The following is a 25,151-nucleotide window of genomic DNA, read 5'->3' as shown; positions in this document are numbered from 1 at the left end:
GTCGCATCTGGTCCAATTGCACTTGGTGTATGAGTACTCAATGCAGATACTGGGGTGCAAAAGGAGACAAACCCAGGTTTCCCAGCACTGAATCCTTCACAAGACCTTCATCCCCAACCAAATTTTTTTAAAAAATCCCATGTATATATTTAAGTGCTAAGAACTTACTCCAGCCATTCAAATTGCTCCTTAAATCACTTTCATTGTATATTCCGTGAGTGCAACCATAAGCATCAGTTCGACATGATAAAACGCTTCCATCATTTAGCAGCAGAGGCAGAAAATGTCAAGTGTAGGATTTGGATTTCCTGCCAGAAGCTGCTAAGGGATTTTAATAAAACAGTTCTCTGAGCCAGCTGCAGCTCTTGGTTATGCTTTTAATAGATCAAAAAAAAAATACATTGAGGTTTCTGAACAGGGTGAAACAGTGATTGCCAAATACCAAGAGACTGAAATTTCCATACATTTTCAGCAAAACCAAATGGATTAGACTGAGCCTCTTCCCTTTCCTCTTACACGATTTAATTAAAGGTTTATAGCATTGAGGACTCACTCGTCACCCTTTGTCATCAAAATGTCAAATTAAAAGTAATTAGTTCCACCATGGTTCCTGGTGAGTGACATTGCGTCTGACAGAGTCACTTACCTGCAGGCTGCCACTGGAGCTGTATTGCTGAGTGATTTGATCACAATCAAAGAGCACATCGATATCACCCTATGAACCATCAAGGACAATCAGCAGCTGGGGAAACTTCATACGGAAAGCAGCGTGGAGAACAGTGGTGACAGACATGCTGCTGGTCAGTGTACGCGGGGGTGGGGATGCAGGGTAGTAAAGTCTGTATTGGCAATTCCAATGCTCTCCTAGTTGGCCTCGCACCATGCACCGTCCATCAAACTGAGCTCATCCAAAAATAAAACCAAAAAACTGCGGATGCTGGAAATCCAAAACAAAAACAGAAATACTTGGAAAAACTCGGCAAGTCTGGCAGCATCGGCGGAGAAGAGCAAAGTTGACGTTTCGAGGACTCGAAACGTCAACTTTGCTCTTCTCCGCCGATGCTGCCAGACTTGCCGAGTTTTTCCAGGTATTTCTGTTTTTGTTTTGAGCTCATCCAAAATCCTACTGCCTGTGTAATCTAACTCACCCAAAGACCCATTCACTCATTTCGTGCTACGTTGGCTCCCAGTTCGGCAACACTTTCTGTCTAAGTTTCTCACCTTTGTTTTCAAATCTCACCAAGGCCTCACCCCTCCTTATCTCTAACATCTTCCAGTTCCAAAACCTGCCACGATATTTGCCCCCCTCCAATTCTGGCCTCTTGCACAGTCCAGATTTTCATTGCTCCACCATTGGGGCCATGCCTTCAGCGACCTAGGCCCTAAGCCCTTGAATTCCCTTCCTAAACCTCTCTTTTCTCCTTTAAGACACTCAAAACTTACCTCATTCACTAAACTTTTGGTCACCTGCCCTAATAGCTCCTTAAGTGGACAGAGGTGAGGAGAAATTTTTCCGGAGGGGTGGAGCGTCTTTGGAACTCTCTTCCTCAAAATGCAGCGTATAAAATTATGAGGGGCATAGATAGGGTAGACAGGAAGGAACTTTTCCCCTTAGTAGAGGGATCAATAACCAGGGGGCATAGATGTAAGGTAAGGGGCAGGAGGTTTAGAGGGGATGTGAGGAAGAATTTTTTCACCCAGAGAGTGGTGGGAATCTGGAACTCACTGCCTGAAAGGGTGGTAGAGGCAGAAACCCTCACAACATTGAAGTAGTATTTGGATGTGCACTTGTGATGCCATGGCATACAAGGCTATGGGCCTAGTGCTAGAAAATGGGATTAGAATAGTTAGGTACTTGTTTGACCAGCGCAGACTCGATGGGCCGAAGAGCCTTTTTCTGTGCTGTAGAGTCTCTATGACTCTATGCAGTGAAAGCAGAGTCTTTGAACATTTTTAAGGCAGAGGTAGCTAAATTTTTGATAAACAAGGGATGAAAGGTCATCAGGGTAGGCAGGAGGTTACAATCAGATCAGCTATGATCTTATTGAATAGCAGAACAGGCTCAAGGGACTGAGTGACCTTCTCCTGCTCCTAATTCATATGGTTGTATGGACCAGTGTCACATTCTGTTTGTATAATTGCTCCTGTGAAGCTCCTTGGGATTATTTTACTACAACAGCAGCATTTAAAATACAAGGAGCTGTGGTTGCTGAATGGATTTTTTCTTTAGACCTAACCACGGCATCTATGGCCCTACGGCTGAGATGCCTGCTCAGAATCTGCAATTTCAGCATATCACTGATCAAACACAAGCCTGTACCCACCTGCCAATCACTGCATCATCAGTGCTACTCAATCTGCCTTTTGCTGTGTCCTGCGCACAAGCCTCAAGTCTTCCACACGGATTTGTTATTAAGAGAAAAATGCAGTACAAGCAATGATTAATTTTGGTGGAGGCCAATCACGTACTTGTAGATCCACTCGATAATCTTGTCCTTGGTCCGCAGATGTGGAAGTGTCCATTTCTCTTCGGTATTTTCAAAGTACTTGAGTGTTGGGAAGCCAGTAATTTGATACCTTTCTCCCAAGTACTTCTGAGCTGTTACGTCGACTGCTGCCAACACACCCGGACTCTGGGATAACAAAGCAAAACAGTAACTGGAGGAGCAGGTGAGCAGAAGGGAAGTTAAAAAGGCAAGTTGAAATTTTGAGTGGGTATAAGCAATGGCATCATTATTTCTCCTTTCTAGGTGTACTAGCCCCACTAACCAATAACTCCGGTTGAAGCAGCAAGTTTTAGGAACGAACACCACAAACATTTACTCACATCACTGTCACTACTCAGCACCTCAGCGGCTTCCTCATACTCTGGCTTCATCTTTTTACAGTGACCACACCCTACAATCAGAAACAGAATGAAAATTCAATGGACTCATTTTAGAGAGGTGTAGCAGCTTTATAACTACAACTCCACAAAACGTCACTTCAGTCAACTAAATCACCATGCAAACTTCACAGCAGCCAGAAATCTAACAGGTCAGAGGGTATTACCAACCTACCAAAAGGGGCAAAAAAAATGGACTGTAACAAACTGGAGTTGGAAGAGGAATGCAGTCTACAGAATCACAGTGCAGAAGAGGCCCTTCGGCCCATCGAGTCTGCACCGACACATGAGAAACACCTGACCTACCTACCTAATACCACCATTTGGTCCATAGCCTTGAATGTTATGACGTGCTAAGTGCTCATCCAGGTACTTTTTAAAGGATGTGAGGCAACCTGCCTCTACCACCCTCCCAGGCAGCGCATTCCAGACCGTCACCACCCTCTGGGTAAAAGGTTTTTCTTCACATCCCCCCCTAAACCTCCTGCCCCTCACCTTGAACTTATGCCCCCTTGTGACTGACCCTTCAACTAAGGCAGTCTATGGTAAACAGCAGGCCAGGATTAAATAGCAGAGATGCAAGGGCTGAGGAATATTCTAGGATTAAATCACCAGCAATGAAATATTTATACAGAACTTTCCTTCAGGAGATTAATTGGATGAGGTAGAGCCCTTTGTACATGGGATATGGAAGAAGATTAACTGAGCGGGGCAGAATCCAAGATGAAGTACATACATGGATGGCAGAAAGAATAAGGTCAAGGGTCAAATTACATTTCCAAATCCATGGTTCCGATTGTTATTTTCAGAAAAAAGGCAAAAACAGCTAAATATTTGAATGTTTTCTCTTCTCTTTCACCATTATTTATATTCCTCTCCTAAAGTTCCCCCCTTAAAGATTTCTAATATTAAAAACACAAGTGTATTTCTGGTTCATGCCATTTGTTTTATGAAAAAATAAAATGTCTTGGATTTATGCAGCACCTTCCACAACCTCGGGACGTTGCAAAACGCCTAACAGGTAATAAAACGCTCTTGACGTAGTCACTGTGGTAATATAGGAAATACAGCAACCAATTGCACACAAAGTTCTCACAAGCAAAAATGCGATAAAGATCAGATAATCTGGTATTTTTAGGTACTGATTGAGGGGTAAATATGGCCCAAGGGGATGGTGGAGAGTGAGAGAGTGCGCGAGAGATGGAAGAGGAGCCCCACGGGTGCCAGCCGCGGTACAGTTGGTAGTGCTCAAACCCATAACCTTTTGACTCGGGTGAAAGCCCCACTCCTGGGACTTGAAGGACAAAAATCAAAGCTGGCGCTCCAGTGGAGTACTGAGGGAGTGCTGTGCTGTTGGAGGTGTCACCTTTCAGTCGAGACATTAAACCGAGATGCCCCTCTGTCCCAAGGGTGGCCATAAAAGATCCCGTGGCACCATTTCCAAGAACTGCTGGCGAATTATCCCTGGTGTCCTGCTCAATAATAATCCCTCAATCAACTTCGTAACAAAAAAATCTGGTCATTATCACATTGTTGTCTGTGGGAGCTTGCTTTACACAAATTGGTAATGTTTCCTGCATTACAGCCACACTTCAAAAGTACTTCATTGGATGTAATGTGCTTTGGGATGTCCTGCAGTCATGATAAGCACTATATAAAGTCAAGTCTTTTCTTTGCCCCTCAAAGAGGGGCAGGTCTCCATTGAGACAGATAAACAGAAGATTAGTGACACACTTCTTCATGTCAGCCTTGGCAATAATCCAAACAGAGTAAGTCATTAAAATGCTGTTAATCAACACAATACTGATTATTGACCCTCCATAATTGACAGTCCATGAATTAAGGACAACTGGGAACGAAACATCAACACAATGCTTAATCTCATTTCAGTAATAATTAGCCAGCCAACTCTGCCTCAGCATTAAGCAGATAGGTTTATTTCCCAGCTATTATTTCCATGTTTAATAACTTCCTGTCACTGTGGCAATTACCAGCTGCCACCTCAGCAGTGCATACTGTCTTACTAACACACACCTGTCAACTGTTCAAATGCAGTTGAACGAATCTGGATTTAAAAACTCTTTATAAAGGGCAAGAGTGGAGGTACTTTTGGCTTGGTTTCCAAAATGCTGTATTCATCCAACAAGTTGGCAAATTAAAAATAAAACCACCCCCCCCCATTTATATATTATCATACAGCACAGGAGGCAGCCATTCTGCCCATGCCAGCTCCTTGAAAAAGCGATTAGTTCCACTCCCCTGCCTTTTTCCCTTTGCCCTGCGCACCTTTCCTTTTCAAGTGTATATCCCTTTTGAAAAAAAAAACACAATTGAATCTGCTTCCATTACCCTTTCAGGCAATATATTTGAGATTATAACTCATCACATAATTAAATTTCTCAGCCACCCCCAACTTTCATTTTCAATGATCTTAAATCCGTGTTGTCTAGTTACTGACTTCCCTGTCAGTGAGAAGTTTTCACCAACCTCCACCCCACAACTGCTTTTATCAGACACTTTCATAATTGAATGCCTATTAAATCTCCTCTTAACCCCGGACATGGGTGTTGCTGGCTAAGCCAACATTTTAATTGCCCATCCCTAATTTCCCTCGAGAAGATAATGGTGAGCCACCTTCTTGAACCACTGCAGTCCATGTGGTGTAGGTACACCCACAGTGCTGTTAGGGAGGGAGTTCCAGGATTTTGACCCAGCAACAGTGAAGGAGCGGTGATATATTTCCAAGTGAGGATGGTGTGAGGCTTGGAGGGAAACTTGCAGGTGGTGGCGCATCTGCTGCCCTTGTCCTTCTTGGTGGAAGAGGTCACGGTTTTGAAAGGTGCTGTTGAAGGAGCCTTGGTGATTACTTTGCTCAAGCAAGAGTAATCCCAGCTACTCCAGTCACCCCACAAAACTGAGTCATGTTTAACCATTTATTCATGGTAACTTTCACATGGAACCAATTGCCATCTTTTTGAAAGAGGTTCAGTGCCTCACCTCTGAGGAGCAAATATCTCCCCCAGGTTACTGTAAATACTCTGTAGGTTAGCTGCCATGGCCAGTAGGTTAACGGCTTCACTCAGAGGGTTGTGAATTTTTGGAATTTTCTATCCCAGGACGAAGTGGATGCTCTGTGACTGAGATCAGTGGCTTTTTAGTCATTAAAGAAAATCAAGGAATATGCAGATAGGTCGGGAAAGTGCAGTTGAGGAAGGTCAGCCGTGGTCGACAGAGCAGGCTCAAGGGGCTATACAGCCTACTACTGTTCCTATTTATGTTAGCAGACAAGGTGACAACAGACAGTGGGAGGAGATGGTGGCTTTGTGATAATGTCACTGGACTAGTGGGCCAGGCTAATGTTCTGGGGAGCAAAGCTTCAAATCCCACTATGGCAGCTGGTGGAATTTAAATATAATTAATAAAATCTGGGATTCAAAGCAAGCAATCATGGTGACCATGATGTTATCATCGAGTGTTGTTAAAAACCCGTCTGGTTCGCTAATGCCTCTTTAGGGAAGGAAATCTGCTGCCCTTACCTGGTCTGGCTTACATGTGACTCCAGACCCACAGCAATGTGGTTGACTCTCAACTGTCCTCTGAAAAGGCCCAGCATGCCACTCAGTTCAAGGGCGATTAGGGATGGGTAAGAAACACTGGCCTTGCCAGCAACGCCCACATCCCATGAGAATAAATTTAAAAAAAAACAAAAAGCACCAAGGATTTTCCTTCCTTGATGAGTAAATTTGTCCAGCGGCCAAACAGACTAGGGTGGGTGTTGGGTGAGGTCCAGGACTGGCCTTCGCGGAGATCGCCACCCCACCCACCCAATTAAGCAGCCCATCAGCCCACAGAAATTCACTCTCATGGCTGGAAAATGAATAGCGTCCCACATGGGTGAGACATCAGAGGGCTAATACCGTGGTGTCTTTCTAAAACAAGTAGCCATTGCCTCTGGAAAGGAAGAGAGTGGAGAAAATTAAAAATAAAAATAAAAATTTAAACCCATCTGGCAATGTTGAAATGGCTAGGTCTTTTTTTTTTAAAAAGAAAAGAGAGGGGTGATCTGATAGGGTCTTTGAAATCAGAAAAAGGTTTGATATGGTAAATGTAGAGAAGATTTTGCTACTTGCAGGCTCCAGAACTAGGAGCCATGAATGTCACCAATAAATACAATAGGGAATTCAGGAGAATCTTCTTGATCCAGGGTGTGATGAGAATGTGAAACTCACTGCCACATGTACATATATAAGTACATGGGAATTAGGAGCAGGACTAGGCCATCTGGCTCCTTGAGCCTGCTCCACCATTTGGCAGGATCATGGCTGATCTGATTGTGACCTCAGTTCCACTTTCCTTCCTACGGTTAGGAAATAGAGATATTTTAAGTAAGTTATATTTGTATTTGTGGATGCTAGGAATGAATTTTAGCTTTAAAGTTTAAGTTTGATTTGTATTTCTGTATGCGTGTTAAGAAAAAGGTCAAGTTGAGTTTCAGTTTCACTTTAAAAGGTGCCTGCATTTCTAATAAGTTTTACGACTCTAAGTTAAAGCTAACGAGTGGGGAAAAAAAACTGCTGTTGCCTAGCAACAGGGGTCCAGAGAGACAGGACACAGACTCTGTGTCTGACAGACAGAGAAACTAAAGAAGCAGTAGTTTTGAGTTCAGCTTGAAGGCAGCTGCCAGGCAGAAGCAACCTAGGAGGGCAGATAGCCATTCCCAAGCTAAAGCTGGTTGCAAGGAGCTGCCAGAGAGAGACTTGAGCAAAGAGACAGTTAGCAAATTCCAAGCTAAAGAAGAAAGTCCCCAAACCCAGAGGGTGAAGCAGGAGAAAGCCCCAAGATGACCTTCGAGTCAAAGGGAGGACAAGGACCTGGAAAAAGTTCTGTTAAGTTAAAAAAGTGAGGAGCAGAGAAAGGCCCCAAGCTTCAAGAGACAAACGCTGCAGGAAGCTGATTTAAAGCAACATAAAGGCTTATGAGAGTCCAGAAGGTCCAAAGAGACGGCTCAAGGTCTGTAACTCTTTGTATGGGCATGTGAAACAGTGGTGTATTGTTAACAGCAGAGTCAGTGACAGAGAATATGTGGAGGAAAGCTTGAATGCATGTAGTGTCCCAGGGGAGAGGAACATCGGAAGGAGTTCAAAACCTTGGAGATGAACCTTTGCGGAAAGCATCTGAGCAAAAGCGTTGGTTTGGGAGGAGATTCCAAGGCGAGTTCTTGGAGAACGGAGACTGGAAATCCTCGTGTGAAAGAAAGAGTTCAGTCAGACCAGTTGGTTCACCGTGTAACAAGCGTCTGGAGGGAGTTGAGAAGAGATCCATAGCATCTGGTTGAGGTGGCATCTATCGCTTGGTTTCAGAGTGTGGTGTGTCTGATCACAGGTCCCCTATTGGTTTACATGGACTGTGTACTTACTGTGAACTTTAGAGTATAAGATAGCTTTTGTAACTGGTGTTATCCTTATAAATCTGTATGTGTCTGTAAACGGTATAACTGTGGGTGAAGGAGTATTGTAAATAGGTCACTTTTCCTTGTTTAATTGTTTTATTCTTTTGTTAAAAGCTCATCAGCTGACTCCTGTGATTCTGTTCAGTAGCTACGCTCCACATATCTGAACAAACAATTAAAAGTTAGGATCTGTCAAGCCACGTTCCATCCTGGGATCAGGCCTGTCCAGTTCTAACATCAATTGGGATCATAACACCTACCCCCTCTCCCCTTTGACTCTCTGGTTAGTCAAGAGTCTGTCTAACTCAGCCTTAAAAATAATCAATGACCCTGCCTCCACTGCTCTCTGGGGAAGAGAATGCCACAGTCTAACAACCCTTGGAAAAAATTTCTCATCTCAGTCTTAAGTTTTTAAACTGTGTTCCCTAGTTCTAGTCTCTCCCACAAGGGGAAACATCCTCTCGGCATCCACCCTGCCAAGTCCCTTCAGGATCCTGTATGCTTCGATAAGATCACTCTCGTTCTTCTAAATGCCAATGGATACAGGCCCAACCTTTCCTCATAAGATAAGATACAAGATGTAGTCGAGGTGAATAGCATAGATGTACTTAAGAGGAAGCTAGATAAGTCTGAGGGAGTAAGGAACAGAACAACATTCTGAAATGGTTGGATGAAGTAGGATGAGAGGAAGGTCATGTGGAGCATAAACACTGGCATGAACCTGATGGGCTGAATGCCCAGTTTCTGTGCTGTACATTCTATGTAATCTTAAGCAAAGCTTGTTTTTTTCTTGCCAAATTTTCCTCCCATTACCCTCGATTATATATATATATATATATATATATATATATATATATATATAAAAATACATTTTAAAAAGGTACCTGGAGCACAGATGGTCAGTGAAAACTGAAGATTATTGGCAAGGTGCAGTGCCCAAATTTATTGTATTTTCACTGCCACAGTTGTGATCGAGGAAGTGGCTTTGTGCAATGGTCCCACATCAACTGGGTGCTGCTTCGATAATAACCAAAAACTCATTTCACTTGGCAACACCAACGGCCATAAGTTATTAAACATTAAAATAATAGACAGTGAGAACCAATCCTGTCATGCCTTATCTCCTTGTGGCTGTGCCAGAGCGACTTGGCCAGGTTTGATAGCACTTCTTGCTGAAGTAAGATTAAGAAAATTGTGTTGCTGCTTAGTTACCAATTGTCCTAATTCACGGACTGTCAATTTACAGAGGGTCAATAACAAGTTGTGTTGATTAACAGCATTTTAGTGGCTGACTGTGGCTTGTTGACAAGGCTGACTTGATGCAGTGCATCACTGTTGTTGTCTGTCTCTTCTCTCTTTCTGCTGAATTGAGTTTAAACCACATAATCCCAGGGATACATATAAACCAAAGTGCAAAACGCATCGGTGGTAGCAGTCTCAGAGACCTCCTTGTGCATGCTCGATCCTTTAAGGGGGGGTGGTGGTGGTGCCACAGAGGAAATTCCCAGAGTTTGCTTTCCCTAAATTGTCCTAAAGATTTCTTCCCTCTCCGGAGGATTGCAAGGTTGGGATGGAGGGAGAGGGAGAATGGGGTGGGTTTAACTGTGTCGGCAGAGGCCAGCTGGTCCTTTCCCGTTCTTAAATAAAACTGGGCTTTGCACAACCAAAACCAGGATCTTCCTTCCAGCTTTGAAAAAAAAAAGCAGCAACTGTTTGAGAACGGCTTAAGCAATATTTAAGAGCAACTTGTATTTATGTAGCACCTTTAGAGTAGAAAAAAAAAGTCACATCACTGGTTATCAAACTAAATTCGACACTAAGCCACCAGGGTGGCTACTGATGGGCCTCCAGGACACTGGACACTGAACACTCCCCTGCCGTGTCACTCCCAGGATGTGGTCCCTTTAAGATCGAGAGGCTGACTCTTTACTCCCCTCCCCAGTAATGTAAACATGGGCAAGGCCTGTGCTGTGGTCAGAGGGTACAGAGGAGATTTACGAGGATGTTGCCTGGGCTGGAAAATTGCAGCCATGAGGAAAAGGTTGGACAGGCTGGGGTTGTTCTCCTTGGGAGAGAGGAGGCAGAGGGGAGATCTGGTTGAAATGTACAAAACTGAGAGGCCTGGATGGAGTGGATGGGAAGGGTCTATTTACTTTAGCAGAGGTCAGTGACTAGAGGCCATGGATTTAAAGTGATTGGTAGAAAGATTAGAGGGGAGATTAGAGGGCAGTTGAGGGTCTGGAACTCACTGCCTGAAAGGGTAGAAGAGGCAGAAACCCTCAACTCATTTAAAAAAGGTGCCTGGAATTGCACCTCAAGTGCCACAACCTGCAGGGCTACGGGCCAAATGTTGGAAAGTGGGATGAGGCTGGGTGGCTCTTTTCTCGGCCAGTGTAGACACGATGTATAAATGACCTCTTTCTGTGCCATAAACCACGATTGGGGTGGGGCTGAGCTTCTGTCGGGCTCGGAGTGGGATGGCCGTGTTGGCAACACAGAGACCGAGGCCGAAGGTTCATCAGTAACAGTGGGAATTACACACACCGAGCTGATCGGCTACGGGGCGCTGGGTGGGTGGTGGGGGGCAGAATCTCACACTCCAACCAAGATTAAAAAAATTGTGGTCTTCGAGGTGTTTCAAAACAAAAATACCAGACAGGGGCCAGACCAGCTGAAAACCAGACTGTCCAGTATAAACCACAACAATGGCCAACCTATGAGCCACATTATGTCCACATTAGGACAGGTGACCAAGGGGCATTTTAAAAGGAGTGAGATAGGTGGTGGGATTCTATGGCTGTTGAATTTTTAGCAACTGTCATTGAAATCCACCGTATTTTAGTTAGGTACGATTCCCACGTCACATAGTGAGGTAGCAGGTGTGTCGGATAAGAAAGCTCCAGAGCAGTTAATAAAAGCACGTGGCTAAGCATAGGGTTTCCTTCGCTCTCACAGGGCACGCATATAAGCAGCGGATAAAAGGTCTCCTCGAATTCAGGCTGTAACTTACACGGCGCATAAAACATAACGAGCACCGATGAATGTTCCTTCACGAACCCGTCAAAGCTATCGTCGGTTAAATGAGACACGGCAGACTCCTGCTCCGCCCATGGGACTTCGGGGGCTTTTGGCTGCACCGCTTGCGGACTGGTGGTAAAAAAAAGGAACACAACTGTTGCATGAAGATGAATGCACCAGACAGACTATCGTCCAAACCTTCCATCGACTACCAGATCCCGTTTGACACATGTTCTGATCCCCACCATCAGCGCATATCTTTGCTGAGCAGATTAAAAGCAACTCTTTTTTATGGCTGAGTGCATTTAGTTTGGCTGCGTCAAAGTTTAAGTGGCCAAGAATGGTAAAGTACAACACAGAATCTCATCCTAAATGCGTTATTAAAGCAATAAATGTGCGGGTTTTTGGCCCTTTTGATCACTTGGATCCAAGAACAAAATACTTTCACAGACAATAAGCTATTAGCAAATATTTGTTTCGATGAATGATAAGGACATTAATGATAGCCCATGTGTTTCACTGAGCTATTATGAAAACATGCCCAACATAATTGGACTAACAGCAAGGTTTAAGAGGATTCATAATTTCAATGCAGTGAAGCATTTATGTTCCCAATGTAATAAAATAGCCTGAGGGGCGAAAAATAATAGTCCTTTGTATTCACGGCAGTAGCGTCAGCAAGATAAGGCATATGTAATTTTCTTTATACATACAACGCTTAATCTTACTCACTTTTTCATCCACTCAACAAAATCTTGGGCAGTGGCTCCGTAGTTTTCAAAATTAAATAGAAACTTCCCCTTCCTTTTGAAAGAAGCCAGAGAGAAAAAAAAATAAAACTCAATCATCATATAAACCATGCAGCATGGCACAAAACACAAACTCTTTCTAATAGAGGATGGGGAGTCTGAAGCTATACCATCAAATGGGCTGAAGTGACGTGTCATACTGAAATGGGAGCTGTCATTACGTTTTATGTTTCACTTTTTCTATTGCAAAATCCAGACCCTCAGTATGATAGCAAAATAAAAGTCTGAGGCACTGTCTATACATAAACGAACAAATAGTGCAGTAATTAAACATTAAACAAGCTCCCCAGGGCTTGTCTAACAGGAACAAATTTTGTAGAGACTTTGTAATAAAAAAATCTTCCCCCCACTTTGCGTCCAGGAGTGCTGACTCAGGCTGAGATACAGTTCGAAGGCCATGGCAGTCCTTCAGTACCTCACACAAGAGGTAATTATTTCTGGACATCAGAAAACTGTTCAACCTTAAGTGCAGTTTCTTTCTTTCTCAAACAATGGGGAAAATTGGCTCAACAGCTAAGTCTAAGATGGGGTGAGCAGCAGGATCACTAGCTGACTTTCTCTGTTAGCCGTGGCACAATGGGCAGCAATCTCGCTCAGGTCCCACTTGAGCACATAACCCAGGCCAGCACTCTAGTGCAGTACTGCACTGTTGGAGATGCCGCTTACAGATGAGATGGTGAACCAAGGCCCCGCCCACTCAGGCAGATGCACAAGATCCCCCTGAGCCTTTTTGAAGAGGAGCAGGGTTTTGCCCCTGGTATCATGGCCAACACTCATCCTTCAATCAACATCACCAGAACAGGTTATCTGGTCCTTACCTCATTCCCGTTTTTGGGATCTTGGCGTGTGCAGATTGCCTGCCTTTTTTCTTACATTACAACAGTGACTACAACACAACTACACTTCCAGAAGCATTTCATTAGCTGTAAAGCACTTTGGGATGGCCTGAGGTCATACTATTTGTCCATGAAAGCCACCTAGGGGACCTTTGGACTAATGCAACTATTAAAAGAAAAAACTGACAGCTTCACAATCCATTGCAAACAACATGGCAGTGGGAATTTAAATTAGTTTTAGAAATCACATCCAGACCTGATAGGACAATTAAGTCACATACTCATTCGCACAGAATCAGAGAAGGTGACACCACTCATGAACAGCAATTAGAAGCATTCTACATGAAAAAAAATTGACAATGTGTTTTTCAAAAAGTAAAGGCTATCTCACTTTCAACTCTGGAGACAAGAAAGCCAAGCATTTAAAAAAAAAACACTTTAAAATTCATAATTTGACAGTTGCTGTGAAATGATTCCTCGAGCAATTTCTGAAAGGAGAATTTTAAATAGGTCCTCAGGAAGCTATGGTAATTTTAAAACAGCTTTTATAGCGATCAATTTTAAGCAACACTATAAACATAATTTTATAAATATACTTAGAAACATTTTCTAATTTGCTCAAATTAACAAATGGCAATCAGTCTGGGCAAAATTCCAATTAAAGTTCATCGATGTTCCCCAAAGGATCAGGTTTTGCAACAGTAATTACCATCTTTAATGTTGAAACATCATCTTTTCTCCCAGCCAAATAGTCATATGCAAATCATTTCCTTCCCCAGTCTCAAACTTTAGACTGTGAATTGCTTCAAGAACCCGGCACAACTGCAAGGCAGAAAATAACTATTGATCGGTTGGATTGAGCAGGTTTTTCTCCAGTGCATTCCTATTTGTCTTTCAAACTAAATGTTCACAACCAGTGCACAAAAATTATTTGCAAAATGACAATTGTTACTCTCTTTCTAAATCTTTTCCTCCATTTATAAAAGGGGCATGGGATCCTGGGCTTTATAAATAGAGGCAGAGTTCAAAAGTAGGAAAAAGTTATACTAAACCTTTGCAAAACACTAGTTTGGCCACCGCTGGAGTATGGTGGCCAATTCTGTGCACCGTCCTTTTGGGAGGGATGTCAAGGCCTTGGAGTAGTTGCAGAGGAGGTTGACTAGCATGGTATCTGGGATGAGGGAATTTCAATTACGTGGGGAGACTAAAGAGGCCAAGATTACTTTCCTTACAGGCGAAAAAGTTCAAGGCAGGTGCTCAAAATATTGAAGGATGTGGACAGAAGAAAGAAAAACTGTTTCCACTGGCAGGAATGTTGATGTGTAGAGGACACATTTAAGATAATTGGCAAAAACTCCAAGGTGGAGATGATTTGTTTCTCCCATGCAGCAGGTTGGTGTGATCTGGAATGCATTGCCGACTGGGTTTGGGGCGGGGGGGAGGTGTGTGTGTGCAGAGGGGAAGAGAAACAGGTTCAATACTGACTTTCCAAAGGGAACTGGATAAATACTTAAAAGAACATTTTCAGGGCTGTGGGGAAAGGCGTGGGGCTTTATTTTGACGTGCTACAATTGTCCTGAACATCCCCAGGGTTTGCAAGTCAAAGATTCCATGTCTGATGGCGGTCCAGTGACACATTACCCCTCCCCAACCTAAAAAATGAATGTGTGAATGTAGCACAGAGATCAGATCAAACTCATCCATGATGCCCCACAGAGTCAAATTTCCTGCTAACTCAAATGATTCAGCTAACAAGAGGAACGGCCATCTCAATTTCTCTGCTCCTCTCACCCATTCTAATCTGTCTCTCTCTGAACTCACTGCACTCCGTTCTCTCAGGTCCAACCCCAACATTGTCATCAAACCCGCTGACAAGGGTGGTACTGTTGTTGTCTGGCGCATTGACCTCTACCTCGCGGAGGCTGAGCGTCAACTCGCAGACGTTTCCTCCTACCTCTCCCTGGACCATGACCCCACCACAGAACATCAAGCCATTGTTTCCAGGACTGTCACTGACCTCATCTCCTCTGGAGATCTTCCTCCCACAGCTTCCAACTTGATAGTCGCCCAACCTCGGACGGCCCGCTTCTACCTCCTACCCAAAATCCACAAACAGAACTGTCCTGGCAGACCGATCGTGTCAGCCTGTTCCTGCCCCACGGAACTCATTTCTCGTTATCTTGACTCCCTTCTCTCTCCCCTTGTCCAGTCCCTTCCCACCTACATCCGTGATTCCTCTGACACCTTACGTCACATCAACAATTTCCAGTTCCCTGGCCCCAACCGCTTCCTCTTCACCATGGATGTCCAATCCCTCTACACCTCCATCCCCCACCAGGATGGTCTGAGGGCCCTTAGCTTCTTCCTTGAACAGAGGCCCCAACAATCCCCATCCACCACTACTCTCCTCCGTCTGGCTGAACTTGTTCTCACACTGAACAATTTCTCCTTTAACTCCTCTCACTTCCTCCAAATAAAAGGTGTGGCTATGGGTACCCGCATGGGCCCCAGCTATGCCTGTCTCTTTATGGGGTATGTGGAACATTCCTTGTTCCAGTCCTACTCCGGTCCCCTCCCACAACTCTTTCTCCGGTACATCGATGATTACTTCGGTGCTGCTTCATGCTCTCGTCGGGACCTGGAAAAATTTATTAATTTTGCTTCCAATCTCCACCCCTCCATCATCTTCACATGGTCCATCTCTGACACTTCTCTTCCCTTCCTTGACCTCTCTGTCTCAATTTCTGATGATAGACTGTCCACCAATATCCATTACAAGCCTACCGACTCCCACAGCTACCTCGACTACAGCTCCTCACACCCCGCTTCCTGTAAAGACTCCATCCCATTCTCTCAGTTCCTTCGCCTCCGTCGCATCTGTTCTGATGACGCTACCTTCAAAAACAGCTCCTCGGACATGTCCTCCTTCTTCCTTAACCGAGGTTTTCCATCCACGGTCGTTGACAGGGCCCTCAACCGTGTCCGGCCCATATCCCGCGCATCCTCCCTCACGCCTTCTCCTCCTTCCCAGAAACATGATAGGGTCCCCCTTGTCCTCACTTATCACCCCACCAGCCTCCGCATTCAAAGGATCATCCTCCGCCATTTCCGCCAACTCCAGCATGATGCCACCACCAAACACATCTTCCCTTCACCCCCCTTGACAGCATTCCGTAGGGATCGTTCCCTCCGGGACACCCTGGTCCACTCCTCCATCACCCCCTACTCCTCAACCCCCACTTATGGCACCTCCCCATGCCCACGCAGAAGATGCAACACCTGCCCCTTCACTTCCTCTCTCCTCACCGTCCAAGGGCCCAAACACTCCTTTCAAGTGAAGCAGCATTTCACTTGCATTTCCCCTAACTTAGTCTACTGCATTCGTTGCTCCCAATGCGGTCTCCTCTACATTGGAGAGACCAAACGCAAACTGGGCGACCGTTTTGCGGAACACCTGCGGTCTGTCCGCAAGAAAGACCCAAACCTCCCTGTCGCTTGCCATTTTAACACTCCACCCTGTTCTCTTGCCCACATGTCTGTCCTTGGCTTGCTGCATTGTTCCAGTGAAGCCCAACGCAAACTGGAGGAACAGCACCTCATCTTCCGACTAGGCACTTTACAGCCTTCTGGGCTGAATATTGAATTCAACAACTTTAGATCTTAAACTCCCCCTCCCCCCATCCCCACCCTGTTTCTTTCCCCCCCCCACCCGCCTTTTTTTTCAATAATTTATATAGATTCTTCTTTCCCCACCTATTTCCATTATTTTTAAATCTAAAACTAAAACCTTTAGTCTTTCCACCCCACCCCCACTAGAGCTGTACTTTGAATATCCTGTCTTGCATTCTTAATTAGCACTTTTCTCAGACAAAGACCACCACCTTCAACACCTCTTTGACCCTTTTGTCTCTGACATCTTTTGATTATCTGCTCACACCACACCCTCAATGTGTCTCTTCCCCCCCACCCACCTTAAACCAATTTATATTTCTCCCTTGTTGAAACTATGCTTCAGTTCTGCTGAAGGGCCATGAGGGCTCGAAACGTTGACTGATTTCTTCTCCGCCGATGCTGCCAGACTTGCTGAGTTTTTCCAGGTAATTCTGTTTTTATTTTGTTTTGGATTTCCAGCATCCGCAGTAGCTTTTAGCTTTTTGTTTTTATAAGAGGAACGGCTACTTGGGTGAGGAATGCCAAGTAGGCTAAAACCTGTGCAATTTTACCCCAATGCCTTCAGCTGAGGGACAGGGAGAAATCAGACAGTGAAACATTCAGCATTTTGTTTTTCTCGCTTCAGCGATTGTTTAATATTTGTACTGTTCTGTGGGAGGAGAAAAGATTGGGGCTCATTACAGCATTGAAGCAGCGATGACTTTACAGACCATAAGGACTTTAATCAAATGAAATCCTTTGTGTCCTTAACACACCCTCTAACCAGGGCAATGATAAATTTTTCCCCAGTCACATATTTTGCAATGGTTGGGTGGGTTTACAACAATTCTCAGGTTATTGGGAGTTGTGACTATAGCCACGTTAAATAAAAAATAATGCACTCACCAGTGACATCATCAGACTGAGTTATAAGGAAGAAAACTGACTGGGGCAGAATGTTTATTTTCAAATGATCATAAGCATCATTTTGTATCTCCCCTACACTTCCCTTCTCCAAATCCTTAGCCTCTTGCAAACAACTTGTCCTGACTCTGGCCATCATCAGTCAGGAGTGTGATGGAATACTCTCCAATTGCCTGGATGAGTGCAGCTCCAACAACACTCAAAAAGCTCGACGTCATCCAGGACAAAGCAACTGTTTGATTGGTCCCCATCCACAAACATTCACTCCCTCCACCACCGGTGCACAGTGGCAGCAGTGTGTACCATCTATCAGATGCACTATTGAAACTCAGCAAGACTCCTTCAAGAGCACCTTCCAAACCAGTGACCACTACCACCTAGAAGGACAATGGCAGCAGATAGATGGGTACACCACCACCTGGAATTTCCCCTCCAAGACACTCACCATCCTGACTTGGAAATATATCGCCGTTCCTTCACTGTCGCTGGTCAAAATCTTGGAACTCCCTTCCTAACAGTACTGGGGGGTGTATCTACGCCACATGGACTGCAGCGGTTCAACAAGGCAGCTCACCATCAACTTCTCAAGGGCAATTAAGAATGGACAACAAATGCTGGCCTAGCCAGCAATGCCCACGACTCCCAGGGAAGGATAAATGAAAAAAAGTCTCAATTCCAGCAGATTGGACAAACAGAAAGACAGATTTTCACTGATATAAACACCTTATGTTCTCAAACTGTCTGAAGCCACTTTACAGAACATTGGAAAAGGTTAAAAAGAAATCAGAATTCAACAACTTTCTCAAATTATATTATGTTAATCTTGTGTTTCACTTCTAGCTTAATATTTTTCCTCTTCAATGTGACATTTAATTAGACAGCAAGCAACTGCACACAGCTCCTATCTGCAACTCAGCCTGTAAATATTCTGAAGGGAAATTAATAGTTAAACCCTTGCGGAATCCAGCAGTGTCTTCTCTTCCTGCCCTATAATGCGCTACGCCTTTGGTGAAGGCATCTGAAGACTCAGGGTCAGTTTCCATTTGTCTGGTCACGATTCCCAGTTCTACCTCTCCACCGTCTCTCTAATCTGCCTCCAGACCACAGTGTTGTCAGACTGCTGTCCAACATCAACTCCTGGATGAGCTTTAATTTACTCCAGTTAAACATCGGGAAGACCGAAATCATCAGCTTTGGCCCACATTACAAACTGCAAACCTTGCCACTGTTCACAACCCCCTCTCTGTCCACTGTCTCAGGCTAAACCAGATTGTTCATGTTCATATTGGACAAGGGTTTCTGGCCAGTTCCTTCCCATCATAAAGACTGAGAATTTCCTTCTCCATGGCAATGGTTGCCTCTGCCCACGTGTCACTTAAATCCTCATCAATACCTTCAGCACCTTGATTACTTCACTGCTTTTTTCTTGGCTGCCTTAGCATCCTGCACACTCCATAAACTCACCTCATCCAAAACTCTGCTGCCCATGTCCTATCCCACACCATCTCACCCTCAGTCGCCTACTTTAGTTCCCAGCACCTTAAATTTCTATAGACCATTCACACAATTGTTACAGCGCAGAAGGAAGCCACTTGGTGCATCATGTCTGCACCAGATCTCCAAATGAGCATTTCATCGAGTGCCATTCTCCTGCCTTCCCAACGCAACCCTGCATAATGTTTCTTTGCAAATAATAATCTAATTCCCTCTTGAATGCCTCAATTGAACCTGCCTCCATCACACACTCAGGCAGCACATTCCAGACCTTAACCACTAAGTTTCTTCTTATATTGCTTTTGCTTCTTTTACCAATTACTTTAAATCTGTGCCCTCTGGTTCTCGATCCTTTTGCCAATGTGAACAGCTTCCCCCTATCTACTCTGACAAGGCCACTCTCAATTTTGAATACTTCTATCAAATCTCTTCAGTCTTCTTTTCTCCAGGGAAGAGAGTCCCAACCTCTCTGAACTATCTTCATAACTGAAGTTTCTCACCCCAGGAATCATTCATGTAAACCTCTTCTGCACTTCTCCAATGCCTTCACATAGCTCCTAAACTTAAACTCTCATCCTCATTTTGGCTTTGCTCCTTCACTTCTCCATGACCTCCTCCAGCCCTTGTGAAAGGTGCTATATAAACAAGTTCTTTTTTTTTTTTTGCCTTTTTGACAAATGCTTTAGCCACCCTCATAATTTCTCCTTTGTTAGAGTCCATTTTTGTCCAATTATTCTTCTGTCATGTACCATTAGCACCTTCAATGAAGATAAAGGTTCCATTTAAATGCAAGATAATGATGCTACTAATTTGTACCCAGCACCCTTTTTTGGATATACTTTCTTTTGTGGTGGTGTGTTGGGGTGGGGTTAAAAAGAGGGAAAGCCTCAGTACAAAAGACATCCACAGTGTCTGTCACACTACTTCAGCCACCTAATTTTACAAAGTTGTCTAACTTAACAAATCCACACAAGATTGTTTGGACCTGATCAGTTAATCTCAAAATGTGCCTTGCAGATGTATCAAGAACAACTTACTCAAAGTAACAGAAGGTTGGATATCCTTTAATGTTAAATTCCTGTTTGATTTCGTCAAATTCAGATGGATGGACATTCATTCCAGCCATTATCTAGAAAGGAAACAGTTAGCATTAGAATTGAAGTCACTGGTACAAAAATGACTGCATGTTTAACGAATAGGTGAACTTGTAGCCTAGAGAGCCATTAACTATTTTAAGACCATCCCGAATCATATTCTAATAGTTGGGATTGACTTTCATATCTAATTCAACTGAATGTCAAGGATCCAGTAAGCTAGCTTTTGATAAGGTCCTGCATGGGAGACTGATAACGAAGGTAAGAGCCCATGGGATCCAAGGCAATTTGGCAAATTGGATCCAGAATTGGCTGAGTGGCAGGAAGCAGAGGGTGATGGTCGAGGGGCGTTTTTGTGACTGGATGCCTGTGTCCAGTGGGGTTCCACAGGGATCAGTGTTGGGTCCCTTGCTGTTTGTGGTATATATAAACGATTTAGGCTTGAATGTAGGAGGGTTGATCAGTAAGTTCGTGGATGACACAAAAATTGGTGGGGTGGTAAATAGTGAGGAGATAGCCTTAGATTACAGGGGGATATAGACAGGCTGGTCAGATGGGCTGATCAGTGGCAAATGGAATTTAATTCGGATAAGTGTGAGGTGATGCACTTGGGCAGGACAAACAAGACACGATGAATGGTAGGACCCTGGGAAGTACTGAGGATCAGAGAGACCTTGGTGTGCATGTCCATCAGTCCCTTAAGACAGGTAGATAAGGTGGTTAAGAAGACATATGGGATACTTGCCTTTATCAGCCGAGGCATAGAATGTAAGAGCAGGGAGGTTATGCTGGAACTGTATAAAACGCTGGTTAGGCCACAGCTAGAGTATTGCGTGCAGTTCTGGAATCCGCATTATAGGAAGGATGTGATTGCACTAGAGAGAGTGCAGAGGAGATTTACCAGGATGTTGCCTGGGCTGGAGAGTTTTAGTTATGAAGAGAGATTGGATAGACTGGGGTTATTTTCCCCTGGAGCAGAGGAGATTGAGGGTGGGCATGATTGAGGTGTATAAAATTATGAGGGGCATAGATAGGGTAGACAGGAAGGAACTTTTCCCTTTGGTGGAGGGATCAATAACCAGGGGGCATATATTTAAGGTAAGGGGCAGGAGGTTAAGAGGGGATGTGAGGAAGAATTTTTTCACCCAGAGGGTGGTGGGAATCTGGAGCTCACTGCCTGAAAAGGTGGTAGAGGCTGAAACCCTCATAACATTTAAGTAGTATTTGGATGTGCACTTGCGATGCCATGGCATACAATGCTATGGGCCTAGTGCTGGAAAATGGGATTAGAATAGTTAGGTACTTTGTTTGGCTGGCACAGACTCGATGGGCCGAAGGGCTTTTTTCTGTGCTGTAGACCTCTATGCCAGGAGATTGTTCTCAAATGGCTCCAGATCCCCTAACTCAAGAAGGGATGGTTCTGTTCAGTCTTGGTTAAACTAACAATCAAAACTCTCACTTGTTTATTTTACTTCAATCACTGAACAGACTGGGTGATGCAACGAGACCCAGCTGGAAAAAGACCACATGGAAGACCAAAACTGAATTAATGGAGTGTGTATGCGAAGTCATGAATAAAACATCAACAAGAGGCTGCTCTGGGATCTGGTAGAAAGAAGCTTACAATCAGGGGGCAAGGTCTTGTGGTGCTCATTAGCAGCCTCCTCACAACTAATGATAACACAGAAATTCCAATTCTTGGTTGGTCAGTCAATAACACTATCCTTCATCACGATAGGAGGGGAAAATGGAGATGACAGTTCAACCTGAAAACCATCTGCAATTAACCAACGTATTTACCATTGCGGCTGTGACCTACACAATGTAGGAGTACATTCATGTTATTTTTACTTCGCTCCTGCCCTTCATACTAACGCAAATGTCTACACTGCTCAATATTAGACATGTATCCAGCTTGATTTTGAAAGCATCAACCCTGTATGCATTCAATGTGCTGGGATACAGTCTATCCAGAAGAAATATTAAAAAACATAATTGGGAGGTGGGCATTGTTGGCAAGGCCAGGATCTACTATCCCGAATGCTCTCGAGAAGGTAGTGATTGGCCTCCTCCTGGAAATTGTACAGTCCTTTTGTTGAAAATGCTCCCACACTCGTTCAAGCGACAAAAAGAAACCTGATACAAACATATGGATGAGGAGGAGGAGTAGGCCATTCAGCCCCTTGAGCATTCTCTGCCATTTGATAAAATCATGGCCAGTCAGGAGCCTAACTTAGCCTTAAAAATATTCAATGACCCTGTCTCCATTGTCCTCTGGGAAAGAGTGTTCCACAGACTAACAACTCTCTGGGAGAAAAAAAAATTCTCATCTCCATCTTAAATGGGACACCCTTAGTCCTAGTTTCTTCCACAAGGGGAAACATCCTCCTTACATCTATCCTATCAAGTCCCCTCAGGATCTCATATGTTTCAATAAGATCATCTCTCATTCTTCTAAACTCCAATGGCATTAGCCCAACTTGTCCAACCCTTTCCCTGTAAGATAACCCCTAATTATATGTCCGAGACAGGATGGTGCATGGCTTGCAGGGAAGCTTGGAGCTGATGGCGTTCCCCTGCACCCTGTGTGCTAGGTAGTGGGGTTCAAGAGTTTGGGTGGTGCTGCCAACGAAGCCTTGGCTAGTTGCTGCACAGCAGCCAGAGTTTGCCATTGTTAAATGCATGGCTCAAAGAATGGTGTGGGAGAAATTCCTTGGTCACTGGCACCAGTATTGGGAAAGTGGGAATTGTCCCCTTTGGGACAGACTTCACCTGAATTGTGCTGGGACCAGTGTTCTGGTGGGTCATATAACTAGGGCTCTAAAAATACTGGGGTGGGGGTGGGGGGAATCAAGTTTAAGAGGATGTGATAAATTAAGGAGCAAGGAGAAAGCAAGAGAGCAATGTAGCAATAAGGAAATTGGTGTTCAGTGTGTGGCAGGAAGGGATAGAGCATACGAACTTAAGTGTGTGCTAGCAGATAAGGCTAGAGGTTGTGAAAATAACAAAAAGACAGTTAACGGCACTATCTGAATGCACGCAGCATTCGCAACATGGTAGATGAATTGACAGCACAGGTAGAAGTAAACAGATATGACCTGTTCGCCATTACAGAAATGTGGCTGCAAGGTGACCAAGGTTGGGAATTGAATGTTCTAGGGTATTCGACACTTACGAAGGGTAGACAAAAAGGAAGAGGTGGTGGGTGGGTAGCAGTGTTAATAAAGGATAGAATCAGTACATTAGTGAGAGATGATCAAAGATCAAGATGTGGAATCAGTTGGGGCAGAGCTAAGAAACAGCAAGGAGCAGCAAACATTAGGTGTTTCTTATAGGCCAAATAGTAGTGGTAATGTAAGATATGTTATAAATCAGGAAATTACAAGTTCATGTAACAAGGGTAATACAGTAATAATGGGGGACTTCAATTTACGTATAGACTAGGTAAACCTAATTGGCACTAATGCTGTGGAGGACAAATTCCTGTAATGTATACAAGATGGTTTCTAAATAGTATGTTGAGGAACCAACTAGAAAATGATCATGATAGGGTCCCCCTTGTCCTCACTTATCACCCCACCAGCCTCCGCATTCAAAGGATCATCCTCCGCCATTTCCGCCAACTCCAGCATGATGCCACCACCAAACACATCTTCCCTTCACCCCCACTGACGGCATTCCGTAGGGATCGTTCCCTCCGGGACACCCTGGTCCACTCCTCCATCACCCCTTACTCCTCAACCCCCACTTATGGCACCTCCCCATGCCCACGCAGAAGATGCAACACCTGCCCCTTCACTTCCTCTCTCCTCACCGTCCAAGGGCCCAAACACTCCTCTCAAGTGAAGCAGCATTTCACTTGCATTTCCCCTAACTTAGTCTACTGCATTCGTTGCTCCCAATGCGGTCTCCTCTACATTGGAGAGACCAAACGCAAACTGGGCGACCGTTTTGCGGAACACCTGCGGTCTGTCCGCAAGAAAGACCCAAACCTCCCTGTCGCTTGCCATTTTAACACTCCACCCTGTTCTCTTGCCCACATGTCTGTCCTTGGCTTGCTGCATTGTTCCAGTGAAGCCCAACGCAAACTGGAGGAACAGCACCTCATCTTCCGACTAGGCACTTTACAGCCTTCCGGACTGAATATTGAATTCAACAACTTTAGATCTTAAACTCCCCCTCCCCCCATCCCCACCCCGTTTCTTCTCCCCACCCCCCCGCCCGCTTTTTTTTCAATAATTTATATAGATTCTTCTTTCCCCACCTATTTCCATTATTTTTAAATCTAAAACTAAAACCTTGTTAGCCTTTCCACCCCACCCCCACTAGAGCTGTACTTTGAATATCCTGTCTTCCATTCTTAATTAGCACTTTTCTCAGACAAAACACCTCTTTGACCCTTTTGTCTGTGACATCTTTTGATTATCTGCTCATCTCCACAATCACCACACCCTCAATGTCTCTCTCCCCCTCTCTCTCCCCCCCCCCGCCCACCCACCTTAAACCAATTTATATTTCTCCCTTCTTCAAACTATGCTTCAGTTCTGCCGAAGGGCCATGAAGGCTCGAAACGTTGACTGATTTCTTCTCCGCCGATGCTGCCAGACCTGCTGAGTTTTTCCAGGTAATTCTGTTTTTGTTTTGGATTTCCAGCATCCGCAGTAGCTTTTAGCTTTTTGTTTTTAACTAGAAAATGGGCTATTTTAGATATAATATTGTGCAATGAGAAAGGGCTAATGAACAATCTCATTATAAAGGAGCCTTTGGAGAACAGTAACCATTATCTGACAGAAATTTACATCAAGTTTGAAAGTAATGTCGTTCAATCAGAAACTATGGCATTCATTTTAATCAAATGAAAGTATGAAATTACGAGGCGCAAATTGGCTGTGGTAGATTGGGAAACTACATTCAAAGGTATGACAGTAGACAGGCAATGGCTAGCATTTAATGAATTAATACATGGTCTACAATAAATTTACATTCCTTTTA

The 25,151-nt window shown here is 44.2% G+C and overlaps 1 protein-coding gene across 2 annotated transcripts in view; it reads right to left on the bottom strand.

Moving 5' to 3' along the window:
* The window catches only part of pdia5 (protein disulfide isomerase family A, member 5), a 114,907-nt gene that overhangs the window by 51,283 nt on the left and 38,473 nt on the right, over positions 1-25,151 (bottom strand). For both annotated transcript variants that reach the window (XM_078552628.1, XM_078552629.1), the window contains 5 exons: positions 20,103-20,194; positions 12,084-12,155; positions 11,344-11,480; positions 2,828-2,898; positions 2,470-2,633 (listed from right to left, as the gene is read on the bottom strand). In XM_078552628.1, coding sequence (XP_078408754.1) covers positions 2,470-2,633; positions 2,828-2,898; positions 11,344-11,480; positions 12,084-12,155; positions 20,103-20,194 — 536 coding nt within the window. The remainder of the gene's footprint in view (positions 1-2,469; positions 2,634-2,827; positions 2,899-11,343; positions 11,481-12,083; positions 12,156-20,102; positions 20,195-25,151) is intronic.

The sequence above is a fragment of the Cetorhinus maximus genome, chromosome 11 (genome assembly GCF_964194155.1).
Source record: "Cetorhinus maximus chromosome 11, sCetMax3.hap1.1, whole genome shotgun sequence".
Taxonomy (NCBI): Eukaryota; Metazoa; Chordata; class Chondrichthyes; order Lamniformes; family Cetorhinidae; genus Cetorhinus; species Cetorhinus maximus.
The sequence above is the reverse complement of the archived record's forward strand: the minus strand, read 5'-3'. Positions and strand labels throughout refer to the sequence as shown.